Source organism: Psittacula echo (assembly GCF_963264785.1).
Source record: "Psittacula echo genome assembly, chromosome: 5".
NCBI classification, from domain to species: domain Eukaryota; kingdom Metazoa; phylum Chordata; class Aves; order Psittaciformes; family Psittacidae; genus Psittacula; species Psittacula echo.
The window spans coordinates 41,794,162-41,806,197 of record NC_137739.1 but is presented as its reverse complement, the minus strand read 5'-3'; the positions used below and the strand labels follow the sequence as shown (position 1 = coordinate 41,806,197).

The 12,036-nt window shown below is 44.6% G+C and overlaps 1 protein-coding gene across 1 annotated transcript; it reads left to right on the top strand.

The window, feature by feature from the left end:
- Positions 1–2,019: 2,019 nt before the first annotated feature.
- On the top strand, positions 2,020–12,018 carry PLEK2 (pleckstrin 2; the record flags this gene model as incomplete). Its single annotated transcript, XM_080619406.1, has 9 exons — positions 2,020–2,067; positions 5,235–5,399; positions 6,374–6,555; positions 7,293–7,384; positions 7,716–7,903; positions 8,439–8,540; positions 9,554–9,637; positions 10,784–10,862; positions 11,891–12,018. 9 exons carry the CDS (start codon positions 2,020–2,022, stop codon positions 12,016–12,018), a joined length of 1,068 nt encoding a protein of 355 aa, XP_080475532.1.
- Between the last annotated feature and the right edge of the window lie 18 nt (positions 12,019–12,036).

The following is a 12,036-nucleotide window of genomic DNA, read 5'->3' as shown; positions in this document are numbered from 1 at the left end:
ATGCTGAGATCACTGTCTGAGCGAGAGCGCCCTGCAAGCTTCTACCTGTCCTCACTGACATGAAATTATCTCACCCAGCTTGTTATAAATTGCCTGCTGTGACAAGCTTGAACAATGTGAAGGCAAACCTCAAATACCGAACAGAGGAACACTGTATTCCCGGAGCTGGCTATATGAAGAGTGCATGTCCAGTGCATGTAGCAATAATGTCTCTTGTGTACCTAGACTCAAGTTTTCTTCTTTTTTTCTCAAGTTAAATTCTGATGTAGAGAACACTGTGAGCTGAAATTAATATTCTTTTTTCCTGCTGACTGCAGTGGGTTTTTTCCCAAGACTCTGCTTCTGAGTACAGCTTTTTATTTATACGTATATTTATGTATTTGCACCAGGACAGAGATTATTTTTTAAACTGAAAGAAATACACTCAGTTCTTTTTCTGCTTTAAGGCCACAATAATATATAAAAAATATAAATGGAAAATTTGTATCTTTGAAAATACTACGTACCTACAGCAAAAAAATACTCCTCTAGCTGTTCTGTTAAACTTACTGTACTTACACTAGGTGGACCGAAGAACAAACATAACTGGGATATGACTTATGCAGCCGGTTGCCTCGTGGCTGCCTGCTTTCTCCAAAGTGGTGAAGGGAGTACAGTGGGAGCTACACAGGTAACTTCCACATGGGACGGCTGCTTTTGAAGTCTGGGCCAGCATGTTTACTCTTTATACAGCAGTCGATTTCTCGAACTTCAAGTAGTGTTCAGTCACCCACTGTCTTTCTCATGATCTCTGCAGGACTGTTCTCTGGGTTGTCTCCAGTACATTGTCGGGTTTGGATTCTTCAGTGCTTTGTTCTTCCTTACTAAAAGTGATAAAAAATATACAAAAAAGAAATTATTAGCTTGTTCCTTTCATTGGTACATGAAAGCAGTAATTAGATCTGGTGTGCAAAGACTGAGAGATATTTGAGTCACTTTATCTTGCTGAACTCTGAACACATTTTACATAGCAATGGCTGCTTTTGTTTATTTGTTACCACCTACATCATGTTTCTTATCATAGCCGGTAGCTCTGCCCACATATATCACCTAGATTTTGATACAAGTCAGGGAATGCTAGCATTACAGTGAAGACTATTACTCCTGCACAGTTGGTATTGATTTCTTGAAATACCAGTACTGGTTTATTTCATCAGGACAAGATCTGCTAGATCTGTCAAACAGGTTTATCATGGCCAGAGTCTTCAAAAATGCAATAAATATCTACACCCGTATTCAGACAAACAAAAGGCACTCTGTTTCAGAGGTGCCCAGGAGTGGAGAGAGTTCACTGCATGGTGTTCATTGATCAGACTGCTTTACAGAAGGCCTGAATAGTTGCTTAGGTAGGGATTTAAGGTGTTAACCTGCGAATCTTAGGGTTTGTGCCCAGAGGTCACTGGAAGCAGAGTGCTGCTTTAGAACTTCTTTTGTAAAATGAATTTCTAGCAAAAAAAAAATTCTTTTAAGGTTTGTAAAAGTCTCCCTGTAATCATAACATTCTATGTGTTACATTTAAGGTGTCCTGTAGGGCCCTATGAGGATAAATTTGTAAGATGAGAAATTTTAAGTGGTAGACTTGATTAGTCTGAAGTTTTGAGGCATGTGATTTTATGATTCTGCTTCTCCTTCCCATGCAATACCTGGTTTGTCATCATGTGGCTGCTTATATTGGCCAACTCACTCACTGGTGGGTTTTGCTATACTGAAGTCTGTGAAATTCTGAGATCCTTTTTAGACTTTCCTTTGTTTAACTTCCCAGAGGGCAGGTAATGTATCAGAGCCAGCTCACTGTTTAGCTGATATCTCATAGGTAGGAAGAGAGGGAGAAAAAAACAGGGAAGGGAGACTGCGTCACACTGGAGGAGGAGGGTAGCAAATAAAAATGAGCTTTCTTAAACAAATCGCATGCAGAGGGACACGTTGCCAGGGCTTGGGCACTTCTCGGCAGGGGCTCTGCGCTCTTTCATGCTGGCCACGATGCAGGAAGCAGCAGGAGTGCTGAAGGAGGGCTTCCTCGTCAAACGGGTGAGTGTATCCGTCCCCTTCCGTGGAGATCTGCTCCAGCGTGGAATCAGCCCCTGAGCAGGAACTGGATTGAGCCGTGGCAACGCAGCCACTGGGCACTGGGTATGAGGGGCTCCTGCCTGCTCCTGGGAAAGGAAATCCTTCAGGTCTGTGCAGGTGCCTGCTGGGGGAGCTGCTAACTTCACTCGAGTTTCCCTGTATTGGCCCTGTATTTACTCAGGGGAAAGTGAATTAGCCATCAGCATTACCCAGGTATCAGAATGCCATCGTGTCTGTGCCTCTGCAAGGGGCACATAAAAAACTACCAGCAAATGGCTACGTGGCAGCAGTGGAAGTGGCCACGGGAGGATGGAGAGAGGGAAAGTGTTTTTGTGCCTTCTTTAGTGACCCAGCTGAGCTGTGTTTCCTGTTTCGTGTGAGGGGATGGAGAACAGGCTATTCTGTTTGAAGGGGATCAGAGCAATGGAAACATAGAAGTGGGTTTGAAATAACTTCTTTTTACCACACCCCTCAAACTGCACTGTAAGAAAATTTTAGCCAAAGCGTGGACAAAAGAGGTGAAAGATGGTGTCACATGTTTCAGGCTTTCCAATGCTTTTCCTTGCAGGACCAACTCAGTCATAGCTGGAACACAAGAAGGCAATTTAACAAGCAACGCAAGTTGCTTTTAGTACCAAGAACCTGTTTCAATGACTAATATGGTCCTTGATCACACACCAAAAATGTGATTAGTTCAAAGCTTTGCCACACCTCGGGAAATGCTTTTCTACAGTACGTGGCAGTGCTTCTGGTGCTGACATGAAGGTAATCCCGGTCAGGAACCCTTCTGGCAGGGCTGGCCAGCCACCAGCCGCGTGAGGCCATGCTATATGCGGAGAAGGGCTCCACAGTGCAAGCTATTCCTTATCAACCCTTGTGCAGTAAGGACAGAGCAGTCGCAGCTCCTGGTCTCTTCTCTGGGCCACGGTTGTATTTTGTGGCTCTTAAGTGACTACTGAATTCAAGATGGGAAGCCAAGGCACCAAGTGTGTGAGAGGAATAGGTTACTGGCAACACACTGAGCTGCAACTGCCCACAGCCTGTGCAACATCACCGAGACACACAGTTTGATAGGAAGGAGACCACAGAGAAGATGGCAAAAGGAAACTGGGAGAGAAGGGGACAAGAGATCCTGAGAAAAAAAAATGAGGAAGGGGTGGGATCAGGTAAAGGAAAACAGAGATATCTTAAGAAGAGAGCAGAAGCAAGGAGATTACCTAAATGCATTATAAAGGTCTGAATTATGTATTGTAACATATTATAAAGTAAATGTGTGGAAGTCAGGCAAAGGTAAAGGAAAAAAAGGCAAGGCAACCTCCTGAAAAAGAGGAGGTCTCTACAAAGGAAATCAAAGAGCCACAGCAAAGAACATACTCTCAGGAAAAATGGCCATGGGACTTTACAGCAAGTGAAAAACAAAAAACCCAAACCACTGAAGAATACAAAGTGAAGGGGAGAACAAATCCAAGTTAGATAAATTGTACTTAGTATAGATTAAAAGGCATTAGACAGAAAGTTCCCTGGATTTTAGAGGCTCTTTACCCCCCCCTTTGCTTGGAAATTGCTGCGTTTCCCCTTTACTCATAGAGAATTAATGAGCTTTGACTCCCTCCACAACTGGACTTTGCATGTTCCTTTCTTCTAGCTATGCCCACCCTCTCTCAGGTCTGAGCTTCCTCTACCCAGTGCTTCGCCTGCTGGCTGCAGTGCTCCACAGCCTCCACAAGTCAGCCTCTCACCCCAGGAAGCTGGACCAGACACTTCCAGACAGGACTGAGCCTGTTGGTGTCAGCCCTCTCTGGGTTTGCTCTCCTGTAATGTCAGACTAAAGAGAGCCGGGGGCTGTTTGCGGAGGAGAAAGAAGGGATTTTGTCTGTATTCTGACATAACCCAGGAGGCATCTGACAGCAGCCTTCATTTGGTCTTTTGTCATTGAAAAGCATGACCAGCAGGAGGAAGGAGGTGATCCTGCCCCTCTACTCTACTCTCGTGAGACCTCACCTGGAGTATTGTGTGCAGTTCTGGTGTCCTCCACATAAAAAGAACATGGAACTGTTGGAACAAGTCCAGAGGAGGGCCACGAGGATGGTCAGGGGACTGGAGCAACTCCCATATGAAGATAGGCTGAGGAAGTTTCGGCTGTTCAGCCTGGAAAAGAGAAGGCTGCGTGGAGACCTCATAGCAGCCTTCCAGTATCTGAAGGGGGCCTGTAAGGATGCTGGGGAAGGTCTCTTCATCAGGGACTGTAGTGATAGGACAAGGGGTAATGGGTTCAAACTTAAACAGGGGAAGTTTAGATTGGTTATAAGAAATTCTTTACTGTGAGTAAAGGGTGGTGAGGCACTGGAATGGGTTGCCCAGGGAGGTTGTGAATGCTCCATCCTTGGTGGTGTTCAAGGCCAGGTTGGATGAGGCCTTGGGTGGCATAGTTTAGTGTGAGGTGTCCCTGCCTATGGCAGGGGGGTTGGAACTAGATCTTAAGGTCCTTTCCAACCCTAACTCTTCTATGATTCTATGATTCTCCTTTACAGGAAACGGTAACACAGGGAATGGTCTAGCCCTGGAGACCGGAGGCAGGTAGGATAGGAATAAATCACTTATTAGCAGTAAGAGGGGATGTAAGGAAAAGCCAATTCACGCAAGAAGGTGCTCTCAAAACCACTTGGCACCTACAGCCACATCACAATGACAGAAAACAAAACACATCAAACACCACCCAGGGTCTCTGGAGAGGAGGAGTTTGTCTCCAAAAGCCCTCACGCGTTTCAGATTTACCTTATTCCTGCCTGGTGCTGTCAGTGGGCAGGCATGCTCCTAAATAACAGCTCTTTGGGATGATTCATGTGAGCTTCTGCAAGAAACAACTCTTGACAGAAAAGAAGATGTTCTTGCTGGAGAAAGAGCAAAGCATCTTTCTATTGCTCCATGGTTTTGTAGTGATGGAGCTGTGCTGTTTTGTTCCTAAAAATGTGTATTTATTTCAGGGAGAACAGGACTCATGATGATTTCTTGTTTCTTTTCACACAGTTTCCTACTATTTTATGGTATTTTCACCTCCCCAGAAAAGGAAAATATGGTACTTTCACAATGCTTGTGTTAAAGTTAGCTATGTGATTCTTCCCCTCTAGGGACACATTGTTCGTAACTGGAAAGTGAGATGGTTCGTTCTGCTTCAGGATAAGCTGCTCTATTACAAAATCGAAGGAGGCAAGAAGGAACCTTGTCCAAAGGGCAGGATCCTTTTAGATGGCTGCACTATTACTTGTCCATGCCTGGAATATGAAAACAGACCGGTAGGAATGGAAAAATGTGTCCCTTCTCAGTGGCACTCACTTTCCAACTTCTCCCTAGACTTTTCCTCTCCTTCTGACTTCTTTGTAGCCATATCACTGGGGTGTTTCTAGCATTAAGCCCAGCCAAAAGCAAGCTGCCGTTAGCAATGTCACCAGGACAAGCAATGAATTCCCCCATTGTGTCTTTGCTGTTCTCTGTGCCCAAACCTGAGTCATAGACATTAACAAAAGAAACAAACCCACCCCCCACACACACATAGTGGTAAGAATAAATGCAAATGCATCAGCCCAACAGTGTGTGGAGAGAGGACATGGGCAGGTCAATAACATCTGAGGAGGATGGGAAAAAAGGGGATTCTATGTGAGAGGGAAATATTTAATCTATGGTGGTTGCCTTAAACCCTGGCTGTGTCTGTGGGATGCTCCCAAGCATCCAGGACAGACTGCTTTTTCCTTCACCAATGGGACATTGCTTCTGTGGCGTTTCCAGCAAGAGGGTTCTGGAAGGGAAGCTCCTCCTGAGCTGCTCCGCTCACCCGTGGGTAGCAGCAATGCAGCCTTCCTCTGAGTGGGGACAGAAGGGAAACGACTCTGGAAGTTGCTGGCTATTTCAGTACTTCTCATAGCAGAAAGAGCCTAGTGAGAGTTCGCAGTTGTTGAGAAACTAGAGATCTGGAGTTGAAAATCTCCATAGTCAACAGCACGTTCCTGTGTAATCCAGCATCTGGGTGCTCTGTTCTCTTGTAAGTACCACAAGCTCCATGCATGCAAACTATGCTTGGAAATGAAAACACAGGAATCTGAGGAGGGGGGAAGCAAAAAAATAACCCAGAGTTGCACCCACCATCCTTGTGGGCCAAGAGTTGCTTTCCACGGCTCAGGTGGGATGGCATATCAGACCTACTTGTGTCACTTAATGCACGTGGAGGACAATAGCTAAATGATGTTATTGCTTTGCACTTCTTTCTCCACAGCTGCTCATCAAGCTAAAGACAAAAACCAATACAGACTATTTCCTTGAATGTTGCTCCAGGGAGGAGCGAGACTCTTGGGCTTTGGACATCACAGGAGCTATTCATGCTGGTCACCCAGTACAGGTACAAGAGCTTCACAGAATGAAGAACTCTTTTAAACTACTAGAGAATATCAGCCTCCAGTAAGTGTATATGGTTTATTCTTCTGCTGTTGCTGTAGTTTGCAAAACACCCACGCCGATGTATGAAGAGGGTCAAGGGAAGCTCCTCTTGGCACAGATTCACTCCTGTGCAGCCAGGAGCCTCTAAACTGATTGCTCTGCCCTAGCTTTGCATACACTCTTGCCAGAGCACAGGAATGCACTTTTCTCAACCATTATTTTGGGACTATTTGGTTTCTGCACAGACATCTCACTGCTGGCTTGAAGGCCTTCCTAGCCAGCTGCAAAGGTTCTCACTGGGGAGATGTATTACCTCAGAAGATGTAATACCAGGGAAAGACTGAACGATGACATTGTTCATGCCATGCTGGTGAGCTTTCAAAGCTGGTAGCTGGAATCCAGATTAGGATTTTTAGGGTACCTCATGTTAAACAAGAGGAAAGAGAGAACTGGTTAAGAAATAGAAAGATTACACAGATTTGGTTTGTGTTGAAAAGGTAAATGGAGGTTGACTATAGCTCAGTTTGAAAAGCTTTAAATTGAAAGATACTTCATGAGGCATCTTGTTTAGTGCTTCTATTGGGAGAATAAAATTTTCCTATACTGTACTTAGGACCAAACTTCTGGGTGTACACCTAGGCTGTTTCCCATCTTTGTGTTGGTAACTGGGAGGACATCCCAGGCACTGACAGAAGTATGTGGCCATTTCTGCCTGGTTTGTTTATTCTACTAACTTTGTCTTTTGCTCTCTTTTGCAGCCACATAGTGGAGAGAATGTATGACAGCAGTACTGGAATTAAGCTAACCCGCAACTTGCAACAAGGCAACAGATACAAAGAGACTTTCACAGGTACACCTGCTGCAGGCAAAGAGCTTCCTCACATCTAGCACCCTACATTGCAGAGACAAGGGAGCTACTGTACTGCCTGCATAGTGGAATCAGTTGTGGTCCAATGGAAAGTAGTGGTACAAACAAGCTTTGCAACACCTTTCTCTCATGCTTTTTGGATATATGGAAGCACACAGGACCCCACGCTTTTGGTCAACCTTGCACTTCATTGATAGTCTTTGTGATAGTGCCAGAACGTTTCAGCAAATGAAGACCTGTGTAGCAGTAGGCCATTTGTCTCATCTCGGAAGAGTACACTGCCTTGGTATGAGAACTGCCTTTCTCCCTGCAGGTTCTGCCCTAGTGGACTGGCTCATCTCCAACAGCTTTGCTGTGTCACGATTCGAGGCCATCACCTTGGCATGCATGCTGATGGAGGAGAACTTCATCAAGCCCGTGGGAGCACGCAGCACTGAGGCCACACGCTTCAGTGACCTCTCTGAGCAGTTCCTTGATGACTCTACCGCACTGTACATGTTTGTAAGTGATGCAGCTGCCCACAGAAGCACCTCTTCATCACATGCTTGATTTGGGCAGTGGTAAAGGGGACACACGCAGTGTGCAAACAAAGGCAAAATATTCAGGCTGTGAAGGCAAAGAGAGAAGGAGCAGCTCTAGGCCTTTAGGAGCGCCAACACTTGCACTTTTGCTGGAGACAAAATGAGTACTACATTGGAGACTACCATGGAGACTACATGGGTATAGAGGGATCTCCAGTTTACATAACTGGGCATTGAAAGGGGTGTGTCCCTCGAGAGCAGTGCTGTGTCTGCATTTAACAGAGGCTGCAGTTACGCTAACACTCAAGGCCACAGTGCATGTGTAGGCTTTACAGCTGTAATCTGTTGCTTGTAAATCTTGGAGCTACAAAGCTGAGCAGCAGGGCTACAGTGTAGAATTTACTGAGGATATATAAGCTAAAAGCAGGTCAAAGGAAATAAAATGCAGAACTTTGTACTTAAAAGTGTGTTTAGATTCAACAGAGAAGTGGAACCATCTTTTCCCTATTTTGCAGGCCGAGAGCAGTAAGAAAAAGATCAGTTCCAAGGAAGAGCTACAATTTAATATCTCTGAATTAAGTGGCACCATTGTGAAGCAAGGATTCTTAGTGAAACAGGTAAATACCATCTTAGAACCTTCCCTGGGAAACAAGAAAAAAGACAGCTCTTAGGGCTTCCTAGAGAATAAACGTGATTTATACAAGCATAGCTGGAGCGTTGTGGCCAGCAGAGCTAATTTGCCTGTCAGTAATACTGTCACAGCTCACGTGGTGAAAAATGTCTAGTTGTAAAGGAATGAGCTATGGAACTTGCTGCTCAAGCTGGATTAATTGGATATTCTGTATATATTGAGTCTATACTGAAAGGTATAAAGTAGTATCAAAAGCAAAAAGTCCCACATGAAGTCCAAATACCACCGGAGGCGTTATATGCACTTCCAAGCAGAAGCTCTGTACCTCTGGTCCAACCTGTCCCATCCAGTTCATGTGAGTGGCTATGGAATTCTGCTGGCTCCAGACGAATTTCAAAGCTGAGTAGACTGACTTTTACATGAAGTGGACATTTACCTCTGGAGAGTCACTCATGTACACGTGGATGCTCTGGTAGGAGTGAGACCTGTTTTCTTTGGCCACAAGAAAGTCCTCTTTACAGGATCCCACCTCTAGGCTGCAAGACTTGATTTTCAGCCCTTGCTACGAGCAAGACGGGGATCAGTCACGCTGTTTCAAAGCATAACGCAGCCACCTGCAGAGAGAACCCTACGTGACCACCTTTCTACTCTGGAGCTTTGTACCGTGAGCTGTGATTTTAGTGTTGTGAAAAGTGGATTATCAGATGGATTTAACCTCAAATGAAGAGAAGGAATCAGGAATATAATCGCCTGGTCCTGTCACTCTGTTTTCTTGGTTCTTAGCACAAGGAAGGGAGAGAGGAAGGAATTATCAATGTATGAAGAAGGATGTTAAGCAGAAAATCCTGGGAGTTACCAAGATGTCAGAAAAGATTTTTCTCTGTTGGCTCCGAAACCTCTTCTTTTCAGTACCTATTTAGGTGTCCCCTACAGCCTGCAGGGAAATGGTCATTTCAGGGGATATTTACTGTTGGTAACTTTAATTCTTGTGTTTTGCAGGGGCACAAGAGGAAAAACTGGAAGGTGAGGAGGTTTGTTTTGAGAGCTGATCCTGCTTTTCTGCACTACTATGACCCCACTAAGGTAGGTGAGTGGGGATTTGCTACCCCCAGAAATCCTCTTACAGACCTGCACGTCATAATGAAAATACAATTATGCTGTAGATGTTTCTCTTACTCAAATCTCCTTCTGGCTTCCTCTATCCATTTCCTGGGGATTAAGACCTCTCTCGCCTTACCCTGGAGATTGTCCTTGTAGGGTTTTCTATCCCTGTATCTTCCCTCCTGTCTTTGCCCAGTGAGATTCCTTTTCCTCAGCCGAGTCTTCTTGGGATTTGTCTTCTGCTGTACCCACACAGCCTGGGACCATGCTCCTGCAGGGATTCTTCCTGGGCTGTGATCTTTCTGGGCTGACATCCCACCACTTGAGGGTCATACTGCTACTGGGATTTTTCATTCTTTTATTCCAACACTGGGGAGGGTCTTCTTGATGCCAAAGTATCTGCAGGCATTACAGCTACTCAGTTTTAAACTTGCTCAGGGAATAGTAGAATTTATCTGAATGGATATAATAATCAATGTGAGCAACCCAGAAGGGCATATGGATCCATCCACCCCAGGTGTATAGGGTATGCCAAAGGCTAACATGTTGCTAAAAGAACATGTATAGAAATGCTTTATGCGACTTTTTAAAGAAAATACAAACACCAGAACAGTGAAGAGAGCTTATGGAGCTGGTTCATTTTCTGTTGCCTGTTTCTTTGTGGGCTTTTTTTTTTTTTTTTGCGCTGCAACTCACCCTTGTAATGTCCTAAACTCAAGCTGCAGAATCTGAAGACCAGACAAGGGCAACAGCCTCCTAGTGAAAACAGTCAAATTTTTCCCATCTGTTTTCCGCTGTGTTCTCACTGAAAAGCAGCAGAAATATATATTTTAATATGAATTGTTATTGATAAGACGATACGTAAGTTTGGAATGTGATTGTTGTCCTACCCGTGTGTTTAATTGATCTCCACCACTCCCAGACACATCCGTCAAACATCTCAGACTGAAACAACATAGTAGTGCATTTAATTACGTGTCCTAATTGACTTCTCGTATAACATGGGTGTTTTGTACCTGGAAAGACTGGTATTACATCTCCACCTTCATCAAATTAATTGATGTGCTCTTGGAAATTATTCGAATGATGCTATTTTCCCAATAAGCCTCATTTCCTTTTTCTTTGCAGGAAGAACACAGGCCAGTAGGTGGATTTTCTCTGCGTGGCTGTCTTGTCTCAGCTCTGGAGGATAACGGAGTCCCAGCAGGTAAGCACGAGCCTCTAAGCGTTCATACGTACATACTGATGCCATAGCAATGCAGTGTTTAGGTGTGGGTTTGTGTGTGTGGCTGTCTCTGTATGCACAAGTGGGCCGGCCTCCCCTTCCCCTTTGCAAGCAGGGGAAGAGGCACATCAGAAAAAAATCCCCGTACTGCCGGGTTGTCCACACCAGGAGGGACTTTTCTAGGGTTATTTCCACTTCTCTTGGGTGTTCCCCTTCTTAAGGGCTTTTCTCAGTCAGATGACCTTTGAGACAGTCTAAACCACTCATTAATATTCCAGAATTAACAGACAAAGAGGAAACAGTTTCTTTTTTGGATGTTGTTAAACTCAGTCTTGAGCCGTCCCCTGATGCCATCCCTTTTCTGTGTGTTCTCTCTGCTTATGCTCTTACCTTTTCCTTTTCCATCTGCTAGAACCCAAATGTAAGAGAAACCTGAAGACAGCAACACAAAACCCAGTTCTGCTAGGAAATATGCTTAGCTGGGGCATTTGTCCAGAACTTCACCCTCACAGATAAGAGTTTCTGCTGTTAAAGCAATTTATGTTATGGCAGTAAGCACAAGGTGTGGATCTTAATTAGGAAACGTCTTTCTAAAGACAAAAGACAGGGTCTGAAAAACATGAGGTGCAGGGGGGAAGGGGGCAAGAAAAATAGAGCCCATTGCTAAGAGGAACCCTAGGTTGGGCATAAGCAAATCTAATCTACTGCACAAACTGGTCAGGAGTTCATCCCTCCATTGTACAACTCAAGTAAGATTCTCCATTTAAACAGTGGCTATTTTATATCTGATGCATGGTGAACAGTAGTTCCTACAGTCTATGTGAGGGGTGTCTGTACTGTATCTTCATTTTGCAGAAGGGAAATCAAAGACACAAGAGCTATCTCTAATGAAATGGAAAGGTCTGATATTCTAATTCACTAAATTAAAAGTCATCCTTATGAAGCTTCACATTCACCACAAAGCATTTCTCCCTGCAGCTTCCTGATCTGCCGTATTTTTTTCTCTGCAGGAGTGAAGGGCAATGTGCAAGGCAATCTCTTCAAAATCATCACAAAAAATGACATTCATTATTATATCCAGGCCAGCTCCAAGGCAGAGCGAGCACAGTGGATTGAGGCAATCAAACCACTGACATGACTAAGGTGGACTCCCTGC